The 18,728-nt window shown below is 36.8% G+C and overlaps 3 protein-coding genes across 12 annotated transcripts; 1 reads left to right on the top strand and 2 right to left on the bottom strand.

The window, feature by feature from the left end:
• Positions 1-265: 265 nt before the first annotated feature.
• On the bottom strand, positions 266-8,775 carry LOC113299520 (type I inositol polyphosphate 5-phosphatase 12-like). 3 transcript variants are annotated; one of them, XR_003335095.1, is made up of 11 exons: positions 7,585-8,773; positions 6,395-6,644; positions 4,997-5,801; positions 3,951-4,075; positions 3,677-3,761; positions 2,674-2,982; positions 2,293-2,560; positions 2,012-2,141; positions 1,572-1,932; positions 611-1,155; positions 266-526 (listed from the first exon to the last, which is right to left on the bottom strand). XR_003335095.1 is itself a non-coding variant. In XM_026548538.1 (11 exons), the coding sequence occupies exons 1-11, from the start codon at positions 8,450-8,452 to the stop codon at positions 805-807; spliced, it is 3,450 nt and encodes a 1,149-aa protein (XP_026404323.1). In that variant the 5' UTR covers positions 8,453-8,771; the 3' UTR covers positions 266-804. The 3 variants fall into 3 exon arrangements, 2 of the variants coding, with proteins under 2 accessions (XP_026404323.1, XP_026404322.1); XM_026548538.1 differs by having other exon boundaries at positions 266-1,155; positions 2,674-2,714; positions 2,817-2,982; positions 7,585-8,771; XM_026548537.1 differs by having other exon boundaries at positions 266-1,155; positions 7,585-8,775.
• Positions 8,776-10,136: 1,361 nt separating this feature from the next.
• Positions 10,137-16,052, bottom strand: LOC113299522. 8 transcript variants are annotated; one of them, XM_026548543.1, is made up of 5 exons: positions 15,510-16,052; positions 13,526-13,642; positions 12,753-12,864; positions 11,964-12,028; positions 10,137-10,509 (listed from the first exon to the last, which is right to left on the bottom strand). In XM_026548543.1, exons 1-3 carry the CDS (start codon positions 15,981-15,983, stop codon positions 12,814-12,816), a joined length of 642 nt encoding a protein of 213 aa, XP_026404328.1. In that variant the 5' UTR covers positions 15,984-16,052; the 3' UTR covers positions 10,137-10,509; positions 11,964-12,028; positions 12,753-12,813. The 8 variants fall into 8 exon arrangements, with proteins under 8 accessions (XP_026404328.1, XP_026404326.1, XP_026404327.1 ...); XM_026548541.1 differs by having other exon boundaries at positions 10,139-10,509; positions 11,964-12,046; XM_026548547.1 differs by lacking the exon at positions 10,137-10,509 and adding an exon at positions 14,579-14,628 and having other exon boundaries at positions 10,547-12,046.
• LOC113295910 (mavicyanin-like) lies at positions 10,819-12,089 on the top strand. Its single transcript, XM_026544243.1, has 2 exons — positions 10,819-10,987; positions 11,884-12,089. The coding sequence occupies exons 1-2, from the start codon at positions 10,819-10,821 to the stop codon at positions 12,087-12,089; spliced, it is 375 nt and encodes a 124-aa protein (XP_026400028.1).
• Positions 16,053-18,728: the final 2,676 nt, after the last annotated feature.

Consider the following 18,728-nt stretch of genomic DNA (forward strand, 5'->3'; position numbering starts at 1 on the left):
TGAAAAATCAGCAAGTAAAATGAATCAAAGGAACATATTATGACAGAAAAGTTTTATTTCAGCATGGGGAATTAGGTTGAAATATACCTTTAACACGGATAGAAGATCATTTATCCCCACTTCAGCTGCCACGAATAACAATCCTGGCGCTGTGATGGATATCTGAAGTTTCATAGGGGATCAGTAGCACTACCACTATATGAGGAAATCTGCAGACTTTTTTATGATTAGCAAAAAAATACAAGGTAGACATTTTAAATAGAAGTTTCGAACTACAAAGAAACTTTATATTTCTTGACAACTGTAAGTCATTACAAGAGAACTACCACACACTTTGACAGACAACGCTTTTTGATACCCAGCTTACAGACAACCGTGACCTTCAACTACATGACAATGGGAAAGTAGTTCAATACACTGCATAAAGGGGGGAAAAGAAGAAGTAAAAGACGAGAACAAAATGAATACTAACTACAAACTCCCTTCGACTGCCAGCTTTTAAGTTTAATCTTCCGCTTGCACATATCTGGCACGCCCATCCAAGAGTATTATAATGTGGTAAGCCTGGATAACCAAGGGGCTAAAGAATCAACTATATAAAGAATTGTACCTGGATAATTCAGGAAGAACAGTAGCAATCAATTTTAGCCGGCTCCCAGATTAATAAAACAGTGACCAAGCCCCAGGATATTTACATTGAAATTGCATCTTTGACGCTGTTTGGACAATAAATAGATATTATCAACTTTTCAATTTCCCAACTGCGCAGATAATCTTGCCCAATGATACACGTATTTTTTATGTTCATGATGGCATGTGCAAGTTGCGAAGATCCTCAGCGACATCAGACGAACCATTGATGGGACGAACAGATCTATGGAGGACATTTGCTTGGTTTTTGGCAGAGTCGTTGCTTTTGGAGTTAACACGGAGGGAGGACGAGCTGTTACGCACGCAAATCCTGTGGCTCCCTGTCTTGGTGGAGCAACTACCACGGATGATCACTAACAACAGTACTTCCTTGTCTCTTGTGTCTTCACACAACCAGCTCTGTGCAACGCCATCAACAAACTCTTCTAGAGTATGGAACTCCTCATGATGCATAGAAATTTCCGCAACATGACAAGGTTTGATGACACCAGCTGCCGGAGTAACCTGTCCCCCCATGAAAACAAAAACCCATGTAAGATTAGATAGTGTGCCTTAAAAGCTAGATTTAGAAAAGGATATATTAGGTTGGACGTAACAAGGTCCATCGAACACGAAGTGAAAGAATTGGAGCTCCCTGTACTTTTGGCAATTCCAACACAGCCTACATTTGTGCGCTGTTATCCTTTACATTTCATTCAGCACATGTGCTACATTTGTGCGCTGTTATCCTTTACATTTCATTCAGCACATGTGCTACTAAGCTTACTTGAGTGACGTGTGTGTGCGTATATGATATATGCAAAATTAAATGCCAAAAGAACTTATAATAAATACTGTTGTATCATTTTAACTTTGGTGCGAAATTATAAATTAATGTTATACAACTAAATTATCACTTCATAATCAGTGTCACAAATTACCTCAAGCCAACGAGGAAAGCCAAAGGAACCTCTCGTACACGGATCTGAAGTTTCACCATCTTCTTTGATGGTTGATTGACCTTCGCAAACTATTTCAAACACAGCTTCATCTTTCCCAGATTTATTGGTCACTCTAAGAAGGGAAGTGTCCTTGTTCTGGAGGATAATGTTGTTTGTGCTAACAATAGTTTCTGGAACTTTGCATAGTTCTCCAAGAAGAGACTTGATTTTCTGATTAGACTCAATAATTTTTCCGAACTCTTGTCTTCGTATCGAGTCATCTGTTTGAGCAACATCAACACTGAATATGCAGCGAACAGGCTTGTGATCACTGTCTGTTACATCCATGCAGGCATCGTAACTGACAAAAAAAAAGTAAGCCAAATTTTACACTAAGATGCATATGGTTTCAAACAATAAAACTCATTCAAGATGCTTACTGTAAAATTGAAGATACGACAGGGCACTCTAAATTGCATTCAGATACTGGAGCAAAAAGAGTGCGGCTATCGCGATAAATAATTCTGTCGCACCAAGCAGGAATCCGCTTCTTCTCACCAGAATCATACCCTTAGGGGACAACCAAAAAAGAAACAAAATAAGTTGGTGGTGGTGTAAGAGATAGTCGCCCACATCCACTAGAAAGATTCAAAAACTCAAGAGCCGTATATCAGCATCTGTCTGCTGGCCAAAACTTGACGTCAATTCTGGATGAGCATACCTGCCAAACCAGCTTGATTCTTTTCGAACTTGTATGTTGGAGGAAACCTGATGACCCCTTCACGCATTCCTTGGAAGACTTTCCCAGCTTTCATTTCAGCTCTGAGCTGATCCTTTTCTCTCAGCCAATCAAAGCATCTTTGAGAGATAAAGTCCCTTGCTTCGTCGTAGGAAATACCGTGAAGCCGATAATTGAAATCACCAAGAAACACGACCATATCTGCTTCCGATAACTCAGGCTTCCCCTCTTCAGTATTGGTGCCACTGGCCTGTAAGAGTAAATGTATTAAGTTGCAACTTCAAAAACAAAAGGTAATCGAACCATTTACTATAAAACTTGGAGGTTTATCAAACTTTATACTATCAGTTCAAAGATACATACGTTTGTAACACGAAGCATTTGACCGACAGACGAGACCCCAGCTGCAACAGAAAGGATGAATGGCAAGCCAGAAGAATAAAGCAGCCAAAATAAATATGCGCAGCAGGCAAGAGAGCAAGATAAAAACAGGTATGGCACCATACCAGCTGCAGCATTGAGTAGGTTCGATGGTCGGTTGAAGATCATATTTCGGTAAATATGGTCGAAGTCAGCATTCCGACGAGTCACTGCTTCTAAATGTGCAGCAAGATGGCAGTTCACAAAGCACATGGCCCGACCATATACTCTCATTCTCAAACCCACAGCACCCTGTTTTGAGAAATGTTTATATATACCAATTAAAGGTTTGGAGAGAAGGGAAACATAAAACTAAGGCCTGATAAAAATGGAAACACTTTAAAATCTCTAAAATAGAAAATATGAGTAAAGGGAAATTAAATTACACAAACTGGTCATACTAGGCCCAACCATTACAATCATCTAGAAGTATAATCTAATGAACCAATGATCATCAGTATCTCAAATAGTGATTTTAGGTTGTCGATTAAATCTAAAAATAGAAAACTACGATGAGTTTCTATCAAGCTTGGTTTTGGTAACTTCCGGATTGAACCTGTAAAATGCTTTCCCCCTGCATTATGTCCCCCACATGATCCAGATTGAAGTATTCAATCCCGAGTTACTTCAATGACACGGTAAACCGAAAGTGTCCGGGAGTGAATTCCTACCATATATGTTGCTCCGAAAACCGGGTTCAAGAACATGAACCATATTTTTTAATTTCCACTATATATACCAGGAATCGCCAACCAAAAAATAAGGCCCAATGTAAGCTTTTCACAAGGGGCTAATGCTAGGTGAATATCTGAATTTAACGAATACAATATGTTTCCCATGCATATAGTTTATGTGAATACTCAGATGCAGACAGTTTAGCAATGATGGGGGAACACATAATGTAAATTCAAAGGTGATACTTTTAAATCATAAACAAAATTGATACCTTGTTTCCAATAGCACGTCCAAACCCACAAGGAACTGCTGCAGCTTCAATGTCCCCAATATGTGGCATAAGACATTTTCTCACCCTATAAAGGATGATAACTTGCAGTATCAGGTGAAAATAGAAAACTTCCAAAGAAGGAAGAAGGAACCATAACTGTAGGCTGTATACATTGTAGGATTTTTTTTAATCTATACACACTAAGTAGGTATATTGCTTATGAACAAAGATGGAACCTAACTCATCCACAGATGCACCATTGACACATACTTACCATACGACTATGAGTAAACCAGCCAGCTGCCTAGATCCTCCACGTTCGAAAGTCGTCCCCTCATCTAAGATTCTCCCTATATTATCCATCCACCACTGCCCAATGGAACTTCCTTCAAGGCCTACCTGCAGTCAGCAACAGGTATGAGTGTACAGAAAGACAGGCAGAAATGTAAAAGGAAAATGGGATAACTGCTATCAGTGGAAACACATGAATATGTGGGAGTTTACTGTTGCCTAATACATGAAATACCTATGACATTATAATTCCTAATTATATCTATTCTCTATGTGGACATCTAATACATGAAAATGGATCCAAGTACCCTTCGAACAATGATGTGACTGTAAATGTAACTAAGCACCAAAGTGCTGTCAAAAATATCTTTGTGGGCATGTTCTTTTACACGAATATCATTTAAAGAAGTTGGCAAACTACATATGTTAAATTTTAATCTTGACAGGAAACACATTATGATAGACAATATACAAGAATGGTTAAGGTTGCATGCATTTCTTAAAATCCTCTAAAACCCAATAGTACACTTGTTTCGGTCTCTCCTCTTCTAATTAGGTTACCCTAGTTCCCACTCTTGCAATCGCTTAAAGTGTTCCCAGTAATGAATAATCAGGATTCGGACCAATTGACAAGTGAGGCGATGTTTGTAAGTGAGGCGCTTAATGTGGCATTTTGCGTTTGTGAAGCATGAGGGTTAGGTGTGTAACCAACTAGTTTAGAACTCTGTAATAAAAGAACAACGAAACGAAAGGAAACAATCATTTCCCTGTGCTGACCTGTCTTAAAGAGGGATAGTCGGGTCAAATTTATTCTCTACTATGTAAGCCATCGTAATAATCAATTATTTTTATTTTACTATCAGTCAACATACACTAGCACCACCAGACTATATTGTTCCATCAGTACCAATTTAATACCTGCTTAGTTCTAATGGATATTCAATATTTACTTGGGGCAATTCTACCAATTTATCACTTTCCAAAATAAACATCAAAATATTTTGGTCAGTTAAATTGAGAAGATCTTACAGTTTCTTTTGCTGCAGACATTGCAAGAAAACCTGCACCCATTTCCACCTCTTGCAACCCAACAACAACAATTGCAACCTCTGATGCTGCAGATCCTAGCCATGCTAAAAGAGAATCGTGAGAAGCTCTTTCTTGTCCAACATTCCAAGTTCCTGCCAATATTTTCAGATTTTCCAACTTTTTATAATGCGTCTCCTTGCTAGCCAACTCTGACCGCAGTATTTTGTCAAAAGGGCTTGGAGATGTAATGCTCCATCCACGAATACCACCATGATTAGCCAAAGTAAATACATAGCCATAACCAACAGCCATTTTTATGATGGGACTACAGTGAGCAACCCATTCTCCAAGCAGATTACCCTTGAGATCCAGCACTTGAACGGTGCCACTAACGTAGCCTACCCATATGTGTGTGCCTAGGGTACAGAAACACTGGACGGATGCAGAATGGTGTTGGAAGTCTTGTATTCTGTTTCCATTTCCATCCCACTGCACAAGAAACCCGTTAGCACATCCAGTCCAAACCATTCCATCTACTGTAAGAAGCATTGCTTCAGTCTTCCGATGCTCATCTAATGCTCCTTTGGCTACCCTACGAACAGCATCAGCTGCTCCCATCAATGCGTTACGTGACCGTTGGAAGAAGCTGAAAGATCCTTGTGGTTTCTCCTTCTTTGACCCAGAAACAAGCTTTACCTTCATGTCTTCTTCGATAGACGTATCCTGCAACGATGACAAGTCAACGCGGTTCTCAACCTGCCCGTCTATATTAAAAACCTTCAAAAGTTCCCTTGTACGAGCATCCCTGTAAAAAGAAAGACAAACTCTATATCTTCTTAAAATTATTCAGTAAATGCTAGAAAGAAACCTTATTATGACGCTAAACATTACAAAGGGATTCCCAACATTTGAGTAGGAAAACCTGAATTTTTGCAAGTATAATATCTTAACCCTGGATCATCCACAAAGAAACCTAAAAAGAAGCTAGACAGGTAACGAAAACAAGTAGATAATTGAAAGGCAAGATTGATTTTTGATACACCTCTGCATTAAAAAAAAAAAAAAAAAACCTAGTACTTCAGAACCCTACAACATTGATACTGAAGAAAATTTCATTTCCTTCATGTTATAGAATCACGAGAACCCATAGCTGCAAGTCGACAGATTACAGACGGAGTTTAACCTACTGTTCTTAATTCATTGTGGAACCAAATTTCACATTCCCTCTGTTTGAGGAGAACCACAGAAATATGAAGTGACACCAAGTACTAGTTTTAGATAACTACCTCAAAAAAAATCCGTTAATGAAAATCATTTCTATTTGATCTATACATTTATCAATATAAGAGCCAATCAGATATCTTTATGGAAGCGTCAAACTGTGAAGTGAAAACATACCACAACGAAAAGGATTGGGAACCAGCAGTCCAGACTTTTGCTTTACAATTATCAGAGAGCAAGTACTTCACATCTGAATTAGATATGGAGCAGACTCCATTGACGGTGACTTGAGTTCTAAGATCAATATATGACCTATCAAGTGATGCAGACATGTGTCTTTCCTCTGGCGTAAGAGCAAGTGATTTTTCTATAGATTCCCACGGCCAGATCTTAATAACACCACCTTCAGCACCAGACCAGAGATCACCTAGATACCAAAGTACAACAAGTTACAAGAACATTGTGGAAGCTATAATTAGATAACATATAGTACTCACTGTACGAGTTCAGCAGCTATATCAAACAAGTCCACAACTTATACCCTATAACGGAAAAAGTTCATATGGGAAACAAAACTTGAAAAGAATATACATAGAACAATTATAAATCTCAAACTTAATACCACAGCCCTAACATATATTATACCCAATTTGGTGATATCAATTGGACATTAACATGGAGAGGGTAGGAAACATCAAACTATTTTTCATATAAACTTCGTTAGGAATCATTACATTAGTGCAATTCATTGATACTTTTTGATGTGAAAATATTCAAAATACCAAATTCATAACCATTTACAACACTTGAATAATGTTGAACCCCCTTAACTTCCGAGCTGGTATCCATGTCTACGCATGTTCAGACAACAATACTTAGGTAAATATAAAAATTCTTCAATCAATCAACACTACTATAAGTCTATAAGTTGCCATTCCTGCTAGGAAAACATCCTCCACTATCTGTGGCATAATCCTCCTGCCTAATTTCTGTTAATAGATAAGAGAGATGGTTTACCCTCGTGTATGGTAGGTTAGAATTCAACTAGCATCGTAACTTATCCCACGTCAGGGATGAGAAGAGAGATGCACACTTTCTTCTTTATCTATCTCAACTCAAAACTAACTATTCAACACATTCCTAACAACTACATATGCTCAGCTTGATTTCACCCACAACTCCCTAACTAAAATCACCCTTACTATAAACTTAGTACCCATGTGAACATACCTAGGTTATAAGTTTTATCCATATATGGAAATGATTACAACTTTACAAGAAAAAATAAAATTAAAAATCATAAATACAGTAAAGTTCAAAAAAGAGAATAGAATGAATTGAGAGTATATAAGTTTAGTGATGAGTACCATAAGAAGTCATAACCATGGATAACACAGGTCCACGATGAGCCGCCCATGAAAACAATTCATTGAATGGATTCCCATCCAAATTCTGCTGAATTTTCCATGCTCTAATCCTCCCATCTTTATGACCACTCCATATAAACTTATTCCCAGCATCAAAAACCAAACACATAGTAGGTGAAGTATGAACCGATTCATAAAACGGAGATGTTTCTTCATCTCCTCTTCTCTCCCGTTTCCCAATACCACAACCAGATTCATAAATTTCATTAAAATTCCAATACCTTAACCCAGATTCTTGTCCAGCCCATAACGAATTATCAGTACAAACAATGGTTCTTAAGAAAACACCAACTTGAGTTTCTCTAAGCGGATGCGGTCTTAATTCAATACTCGCTGGACGACCAGGATGAACAGCACCACGTAACGGAAGTTTAAATATCCCACGATCACCACCAGTTCCAATAAACTCAGGCAGACATTTTCTTTCATCTTTAGAACCATTCGATGAATTCCTATCAAGATTCGAATTGGAATTCTGAAAATCTCCGATTTTAATAACATTATTGTAATTCACATTATTACTAATTACTGTGTTATTTTTATTATTACTGGAAGAAGAAGAAACAGAAGAAGTGTATAAATCATCATCATCAGAAGAATCATAACAATTGTAACCAGAATCCATAAGATTAGGTATTCTTTCTTCTTTAAGACTTTGATTACGAAATGCATCACGAATTGGCCTTGCTGTACCTTGATTAGCAGTACCTAATTGATGACTGTATGAGTATGCTTTACGATGTGGTGGCGGTAATGAACTTAATGATGATAATAAATCTCCTTCATCTTCTTCATTTCTTTCTTCCATTTTTCGATCTAATCAATGAATGAATCTCTCTTTCTGGAAACACGAATTACAGAAACGAAACTTCTGATCTGATCTGATCATAGAAAACCAGAAAGAATTATATTGGAATTCTGAAACCTCTCGAAACAATAAGAAAAGAGAATGTAAATGTCTGATTGTCCGTCTCCCTCCCTCCCTCCTTCTGTAACTCTGTTGCTCTTCTCGGTAACGTGTAATGCAGGTGTATCGTTTTCGATGTACCAGAATGACACGTTGACCTATGGTTATTTTCTTCTGTACGAGTGTAACGATGATTATGGGAGTGGGATGGAAAATAGGGCACCGAAAGTTTTATACTGGTCTGTAGAGATTGTCACTAGTGGTGAAAGATTTGTTCTGATCTTGATTATTGATGGGTAGTGATCTAATGCATCCAGGCTATATAAAACCGCACTCGTGATCCTGTTGACTGGCAGGTGGATGTAAACGTAAATATCCTGAATTCGAAACTCTGGCATTGAATATTTTGTCGATAAAAAATTACAGGTCATTGATAGCGTGTTTGGATACAAATCTGCTTCTGACTTCTGTTTTTCCAGAAATAGAAGTCAGAAACAAAACTATTTTGCTTCACAAAAAGCTTTTTCCGTTTTAGAAGTCCTAAAATATTATTGTTAAACTGATTTCTGATTTTTTGATTTCCAGAAGTCGAAAAGTAACTTCTGAGTGTGCATCCAAACGCACTATTATAGCTTGTTCGGATATTAGAGGCAGAAATCAAAATCAAAAATATTTTGCTTCACGTAAACTGGACTTTTTTACTTCTACAAATTATCGGGAATTTTTACACCAAAACTAATTTCTTGTTAAAAATGTATTCAAACTAATTTCTTGTTTTTGATTTCTGGATGTGTATCTAAACGCGTTATTAGTCGACAATGAAACTAGTTATAAATCTTATGATGGCAGGCAGTGTGGCCTTCATAAATTCAGGCACTGTTTCAAGTAAAGTCAAATGCCAAGGTTCTAAGTACATCCACACAAGAAGTAAACCTCATTTCATATGTTGATGGGTCCAACTCTAATGACTTTAGGCATGGATGGAAGTGACGGGCCAACCTTTAATAATTTAATCGAATTATTAAACACAAAAGTTTAGTCAAATAGAGATTTGCACGTCGTTTAGGACCCACGAGATTTGATGGATCAAACGATTGAGCACTTTGGGATTAGATTGCTGGTTTAAGTAGGGTCATCCTGATAGTATATGATGTAATGGTGTATTGAAGAATGGCAAAACATGATAAATTATGACTATATACTTTTTGGCCAGAAAGCATAAGCAAACAAGATATACAGGGGTTTTAGATGATAATGAAATATATATTCGGAAACAGTTGAGTTTACAGGTAAGAGTTCGGTGCAATATTTGGGAAGAAGACCAGTCTTTTTCTCTATAAACATTTCTAGAGAAACATATCTTATCTACTCTATAGTTGCACTTCCACAAGTTAGTGATGATTAAGATAAAATACTAACACGTCTCTAAACGTAGTGACTGCAAGTATCCAATGCCAACACTCAGACCTAGCCTAGGTTACCAAAAGACCAAAGAAGTTTATGTCGACGGATGGTTGACTGAATAATCTCAAAAGAGCATTTTGATGTGGTAATGGAATTTGTTACTAGATGTGAATACCCACTATGTAAGTTTAGATTATTCAGCAACCAATTCTTACACCAAAATAAGTGCCGTTTACTCATGCCATGAAGTTGCATACAAGCATTCTATATGGTGCCCATCTCCCAAATAATGAAATTAGGATATAAGCTTTTACTAGTAATTAAGTTTGGTGCAACAAAATAATGCAGAGGAAACACCTAAGATCTTCACAAATCCGACCCCATCATACTTGGTTATGACACAGGTACTTCGGGACTAGGCAGCTAGTAAAACTGAATTCTCCATCAATATTACGAATCAAAAACAATAAATGGGGTTTGTTCTTGCCAGATTTTCTCCTCTATGGTTCGAACCATTCATACAGTTGTGTAAGCTGGAGTAGGCACAATGTCAACTAAAAAAGTGTTACAAGTTAGAATCAAGAAACATTTTCTTTCAGATGGCACTTAACAAGAAATAATTAGGAAGACATTTCTTTGAATAAAATGTACAATATTCAATAAAAAAACTTCACTTAATAACCAATCAAAATCACATGACTCTCCCACCCAACTACTAATCGCCCTTAATAGCCACTCTTTTATGTGCAACATTTTACATTTCCATTCATTCACTTTATTGCTAACTATCTAGTAGTATTTACCAAGAACAGGAAACAACACAGCTGTGAAAAAGTAAGTGCAGATCTCAATTCTTCGCAAAAATGAACACTAACCTAAGCTTTCTTCTTCATCTTTTCCTAGTTTCTGCTGCATTGCTTCTTGGTGCAAGTGCAGAGACTTATACAGTTGGAGATATTGACGGATGGAATTCTTACTCCAACTACACTGATTGGGCCCAAGGAAAAACATTTCATGTTGGAGATAATCTTGGTAAGCATTTAAAAGCTTTACCTAATTTTATGTTCTTGTCCTGTTCAATTGGACACCCTAACCTACCTTTATGCTCTTGTCCAGTTCAATTGGACATGAGGATTTTCTTAAACAAAGAGAAGTGAATTATTGATATATTGTACCACGTGTTGTTGCACCACATTTGTGCAAGGCAAAGTGGAAGTCACATAAGGATAATCCACATGACTAATTTTCAAACTACCAACTAGAACATGTAGATGTAACTGAATATAAGCCAGTTAACCCTGTTGCAACGTCAAGAGTAAATATAAAAAATCAATGGTCAAGGAAGCTATCATGCTTTTGAAAGGATGGTTTCACTTCTGAGAAAAAATCCAAAACGGCTGATTTAGGAATAAAAGATTGATATTGGCCCATCAGATAAAAGACACACATAGGAGCTACAAGGATGAGCAATAAGACACGGTGCAATTTCACGCGTTATTTAAAACTTTATGGTTCAGGATCGGTTTTACCCCTAAGCTATCAAGTCCTTCCGTTTATTAAAACCAACATGAGAAAATTAAAGATATGAGCACATACACAAAACAGTAGAATCCAACATCGTTTTTCTTGAATGTAACGGATATGATTCAGAACGTGTTAGAGTCGTGTAACAATATTGGGGCCAAGAACATGTTTCTGAGAACCAGCCATAACTGATCATGTCCTATGGCTATTAGGCCGAAGTCAAATACCTTTTGGGCCTACCAGTGGCACAAAAGAGAAAAGTTCTTATGTAGCATGTAGGTAATGAACATCACTTTTGCATATATTGTACATTTGCAGACTCAAGTGTCAGCAACCAGTAGTTTCACAAATGAAATTGATTTGTATATATGCAGTAGAACTAACTATTTCATTCTACCTGACAGTGTTCAACTATGACGGTGGGCTACACAGTGTAATACAAGTAAATGCAACTGCATATGATAAATGTTTGAAGGAACCAAACCTGGGAGAATCTCGAAATGGAAATGACACAGTAGCTTTGGCGAAGGTTGGTCGCATTTGGTTTATCTGCGGAATGGCTGATCACTGTGAATTTGGGCAGAAGTTTAGTATTGAAATACTTCCTTAGATTGAAAAAAAAAGTGAAGTTTGATGGCAGTGTCTCAAGTTCCTAGAATAAAATTAAACTCCTAGATTCGCTTTAATGGTATGAAATGTAACAGACAATTGAAACTGGTTTAAAGTGAGAAATACATGTAACAGATCGATATACCTATAAGCTTACATCCAAATTCATGACACATGTACAACATTATATATACTTGCCCATTTCAAAAGTTTAACATCTTATCATATAAAATATTTATATAATTGAGATTTGGATTACTGATTATAACTTATAACCATTACGATTTACAACGTGCTAAATTCTATGTTTATTCATTATTGATCTATAGTTTATACTTTTAGATTGTAACGTACATACCCATATAGGGTTCTTTCCTCTCTTATATTCCACTAAACTAACAAAAATTGCCGATTCTGTAGCGCTTTCTTCAAGATGTTAGGTGTGTTCTTTTATAGACATAATGACTTCTTTGATACTTGAGTAAAGGAGGCCAACAATCTAACATGGGTATATCTTTATATGAATTTAACCGGCGAGATCAATTGTGAGCCAGATTGTTTTTTCCTATATGATTTTAAACTACTAATCTTAGCCGAAATTAGTAAATATGAAATAAGGATTCAACCTGAAAACGTGTAATACTATATTTTTAGTGCAACTCACTTTGTTCTATGGTGGATCCATCATACAATGAAGCCTTGCAATATCAATGATATATCGAGGTTTAAGGCAAATCTGCAGCAGCAAGTTTCTCATGAAGTTTCGCAATCCGAGCCTGCATAAGAAAAGATTGAGAATGGTTAGACTAAAGGGGCCTTATGAAAAAAAAAACTCTTCAGTTATGCAACAGTTTACAAAGCAATTATAAAATGCCTTATGAAAAGGGGCCTCAAGGTCAAATCCTTCTGTACTTAAGCCCCAACTCAAAATAGTTGCACGTGCACTATCTTTTTACAGTTTGGTTCTATTTAAACTGATTTCCATTTTTTAACTTGCACCGTATACAAAAAATGGGCCTCGAGATCAAATTCCTTGACTTTGGTTCTGGATTCCCCTTCTTTTGAGTTTTTAGCTTCATGGGGAAGTTCCAAGAAATATGTTGCTTCGGGAACACAGGAAAATTTCATTTCGGTACAGCAAGGCTTAAGTAGCCAAATGGGAAACGTCGAATGAGCAGATTTCCAAATTGAACATCAGCAAGAATTTTGGTTTACGATCTCCAGTTTTTTGTGTATGTGAAATATTTCCAAATATTTTTGGTTTCCAAATATTGAGTCATTAAACCAATGTGTCCTAATGACGGACAAGATTTCTACACATTTCCCGAAGAACATTTTTGCATGAACCTGTTCTATTTACAGAGTTTGGAAAGTGGATAAGAAAAACCCACCCTCCGAATTCAAATTACTGGAAAGAGAATAAACATATTTAAAAACCTTGAAGGATTTTGATCGACGAATGGAGGGGTCAGTCTGTAAAGCAGATGAATAAGACTTTTCAGCTGCATCAAATTCTTCCATCTCTAAAAAAGCATCACCTTGGCAAATATAAGCCTGCTACATAAAAAAAAAAAAGTAAACAACTATATGAAGAGAAAGACATGAGAATACATTCGATGAGGGAAACTAATGGAATGGCCTGTCTTACTGTTGACAGAGAACTCAAGTACCTACTAGGCTCAGCAAACAATATAGGCTATAGCACATCAACGAAAAAAAAATGCACCCGACAATTCGCATTTCTTACAGGAAATATCCTAAGCTTACTAGACAAAATCCATCCAAATTGGCATACTATTAGAGTTCCTCTTAGTTCAGATTAAAGTCATTAGAGCAAATTTTGTCAGCTCAGATCAAGTAGCCTTCAGTTCAAATTACTAGCCAGACCAATAATATCAATTCCTCGGGGTAAAGGCGTAAAGCCATGTGAACCCAATGTCCACTTTCTCAATTCCTTGAGCATTAACTCTGCCGGAATATTTCCCCATTTTTGCCCAATCCCAACACACATATCGCCAATAAAACCCACTATGTTACCTTCTTTTACAGCATGCCATAACTTTATGAATTAACTTATTTGACAAGTAAGGCACAGAAAACACAAGGCCCCAAGGAGCATGTATGGACTTGCTTCCCATGACCATGTCAGCTGATATTTCTACTTTAACATAAATTGTAAACCTTTTCATTCTTATGTGAGTAAATGAGGAGCTAGATTTAATGCTTTTTTAGCATCTTCAAGAGCCCCAGAAACATCACCCATGCCCAACCTGGCAGAAGACCTGGATCCAGAATAATCTTAGAACAGAACTCAAATAGTGAAGCAGGTAAAGAGGTAATGAAAATTAAACAAAAATAAATGAAACCTGAAACATCTGTAAAACAAAGTAATCCCACAATTGAGCATAGAAAGTTGGTTAGCCAATACTGCCAAGTCACTGTCGCGAAAATATCCATGGAAGAAGTTCAACTCGGCAGAGTTTTACAAACCTGCTTTTATATATAAGATGCAAGCCGCCAAAAGGTTTAAGCTCAGCTGCCTGCACCCATAAGAAACATGGAACAATAAAAGGGTGGTTACTAGCCTACACTTAAACCTAAAATCTTTACCTTTCTGGCCATATATAACTACATCAATTCTTCATTCATTCTACTATAACTGTTATGTAAAATTATCCAAGTTGTACAATAGAGATCCAGTATAAGCTAAGCATTCCTAATCCATTAAAAAAGCTACATTAAGAAGTCCATCATATAACAAATCATCATTCAACACTTAACAGTAACCAAGTTCAAACTAGAGAAAGGTCAAGTAACCATTTTGCTAAATGTCTGTTTAGCTATCAAGTAATCATAATCACTCCAGTCTCTTTCTAATTATTTTACTTTCTGCAAAACCAGACTTCCTACATCATTCATGGCCGGGAGTTCCAATCATTCCATAGGCACCAACCAATGACGACATGTATACAGAAGGACTATTTGCAAATTAAATACTCTTTCTTCTAATTATGTTTTCAGGCAGCTGGAATGGAGCCACATTATTCCTAATACCCATAAGATGATCCTTCATTCTTTACTCACTCCCACAATAACTGTACTAAATGTAAACGCAAGGCTTCTGTCTTTCAACTTCAATCCCATGCTTCTATCCTTCATCTTATCTATTTCCCAATTTTATCTTTCCCCCTCTCACCATTTCTAACAATGAATTAATAAATAAACAACATGGAACTAGAGATAGAGTGAGTTAACTTGGATTGGTTTAAGCAACTATGGGTTGAATAATCTCTTTAAAAGGAGGAAAACAATTAAAAAAAAGGCGGGAAACCAAAAAGAAAGAAAAAAACACTTCAATTTGATTTATAGTAACCCTAAAACACATTTCAGAACTCAGAAAATAAAGGTCCAAATTAATTACCTGAGAAAGCAAAACCAGAGCTTGTTCGTAATTCTTGTTATCCAATTCAGCATCAGCTTTTTTTCTCAAAGCAAGTGATTTAAGATTGTTTTGAGGATCATTTTCCTTTGCAGTACTAAAACAAGCAAGTACTTGAGCAGTTTTCATGGGAGTACCAACATGACTAACTAAAACACCTTCAGGTAAAACAACGAGATTCGGACCGGATCCACATTTACCTAAACAACCACATGATTTTATGATTATATTCGGTGGTGAAATACCGGATAAAATTTCTAAGGTTTCTCTTGATCCTTGTTTGCTACATGCTTTATTTACACAAACCCTAATTTCAATTTCTGATTTTACAATTCGATTAAACTTTGATGATTTCATATTGGAATTTGATATTGTTGGTTTAATATGGTTTGGATATTGAAGGAATGCAGGAGAGTACGCACGGAAACAACCCGAGCTTACAGTTGCTGTCTTCATCTTTCTTTCGGTTTCTGTTTCTGTTTCTGTTTGCTTCTCTCAATTGAGTTCAGTAATTTTGAATTCGAATATTCGACTTTATCCCAAATGGTTGAGACTAGAGAGAAACCCTTGTCATTTGTGGATAAAAGTGGGTGTCAACGGGTTCCAGGACCTGGTTCCTGACCCTAAGGGCAGTTCCTGTGGAGATTTGTTCATTTTGCTCTCACTATGGGTTTAACAAACATGAGAAACCGATGGACAGACCAACAATTTGTTGGTTTGTTCACTGCAGACGTACATTAGCCACGTGTTTAAAACAGTACCGTGCTGACCAAGAAAACCCGTTGGCGGGTGTATTTAAATTGCGTGGATTGTGACAACCTAACGGGTGATGGTAAACCTACAGCGGGAAATCTTCAACCGCCAATAGCTAAATCTGAACGGCTGAAAATTGTGTCCATCCAACGACTAGAATTTTGAGTTCTATAAATACTCTTCATTTCAACTCCAAATTCACACATTCTACACAATTTAAATCTCTTCACTCACAAATCATCTACAAAAATGCCTCCCATAGTGTCTACTAGAGTTCGTGGTACTGGATACTGTCAAGAAGAGGATTTAGTTATTTGTAGAGCCCATCTTTTTCACACACAAGATGTTATCAATGGGAATGTAGTTGAATCGATGTTCACTCTTTGGGAGAAAGTTTTTATAACGTTCGTCGCTGAAACGGAGAATATTTATTAGTGAGACGCCTCCGAATTGTCGCATCGTTTCAGTGTAATTAGTCGGGAAGTATCAGACTTCCTAGGTCAACTAGTTGACAATCACAAAAATAAACTGGACGGTGAAGGTGTAAATGAAGTGGAACCGAGAACACTGGCGATGTGGGAGGTATCTCACGGTAAACCTTCCACCTTCCAAGCTTGTTTCAACATTCTTAGGGTACTCAGCAGATTCAACGGATTCTTAATTGGGTGTTATGTAGTAATGGCTATAATATAATGTATTTTCTTTAATCTGATGTAGTTGGTTTAGTCCAGTGTAGTATATTTCTATTTATAAGAAATGTTTAAATTAATTATGATATTGATAGTGCAAATGTGAAGAAATTTTGGTTTGATTAGATAATCATAATACAACATAACACCAAACTAAAAAACATAATACCACATTGAATCTATTAGTTCCCACAATTTAATTAGCCCACTCCATCAAAAAACACCTAGGACATTACCAGAAATGCCTTCCATATGTGTCCTCTTCTATAGAAGTGCACAAATGCATAAAAGTCCTGCAACCGGGCTTTGAGCACCCACCAATTCTCCGTGGAAAATGTTTGTATTCGTGATCTCCATCTCCACAATGTTCGCAGTGTAACAACTTCTTCTTCAATTTGGTTTTGGTTTGAAGTTTCTGCAGAATGTTGCAAGCTTTTCTTCTTCTTCTTTAACCTTAGTAGCATCATCTAGCATATGTGGTTCCTCTGGACAATTGAGATCTTGACATTGCAAATACCGGAGGTTTTTCGGTTGTGATTCAATCACCATTCCGATGCGTGAACAACCTTCCCACGGACACTTTGAATACATCCAAGGGCATTGCATCAGACTGTGGTTATCCATGAAACATAATGGACAAACCTATTTTGCTTCAACACATAATATTTGCTTCGCTTTTCCTTTTTAAAACATGGTGTGCGGCTTTACTTTGACCACCAACGGATACATTTCCAACGGCTCTATTTTTCATACCCAATAAATTTAAATCTTCCCGTCATAAGATTCACATCTTCTTCTTTTTTCTAAAACTCATCATCTCTAAATCTGCAAAAAAATGGCAGCTAAAATTCGTGGTCTTAAGTTTACTAAAGAAGATGATTTAGCTATATGCAAAGCCTATATTTTTCATAGGGTAATCGTTGGTATGAGCAATCAAGACAGGTCTTTTTGGGAGAACATTTTTACAATGTTCGTCTCACAGACAGGGAACCCGGGAAACCGAGGTGCTCATCGATTGTATGTTATTTTCAATCAATTAAGATTGGAGCTATGATAAGGGAAATTGATCGAGAAAAATTCATCGGTGTAACTGAAGCTGAAGTGATCCAAACATCTCTTGATAATTGGGAGGAAGCTCACGGTAAACCTTTTCTTTACGAAGCTTGTTTCAACATTCTGAAAGATGGTCCATCTCAAGCACATTTGCACTACACCCAAATGGTTCTCCCTGTTTTTACTATGGAAGAAGATGTTGCTCTTGTTAGATGTTGGATACATTGTATAAAGAGACCAACGAACAGTGACTATTTATGAAAAAAAGTATGCAAAGGTTTTGTAGCGTTGCGGAACGAATATATAAGAACCAACAAGAGACTAGAACTAAGATTTTCATTCATCACTAATAATGTCAAACATTATACAGAAGTTTTGTGGATGGTTCACCGTAGTAATTCTGGATTATCCAATGAAGAACTGGTGAGTATCTTAAAACCTTTGTCCTCACTGATCAATTGCATCATAATATCTTAACGAACTTGTTGTTTATCTGTTTTTCAGAAAACCATCGCTCAGACCAAGTTTACTGAAGAAAACGGAAGAGAGTTTAAGCAATTTGAATGTTATGAACTCTATAGAGATAATGTCGTTGGATTTGATGTATTTTGATGTTATTGTTGTCGTTATTATATATATATGTATGCAAGTTTAAATGTAATAAATATCGCTTAATATGTGAAAATGCGGGGGTAAAACAACCACA

Source organism: Papaver somniferum, chromosome 7 (genome assembly GCF_003573695.1).
Source record: "Papaver somniferum cultivar HN1 chromosome 7, ASM357369v1, whole genome shotgun sequence".
Taxonomy (NCBI): domain Eukaryota; kingdom Viridiplantae; phylum Streptophyta; class Magnoliopsida; order Ranunculales; family Papaveraceae; genus Papaver; species Papaver somniferum.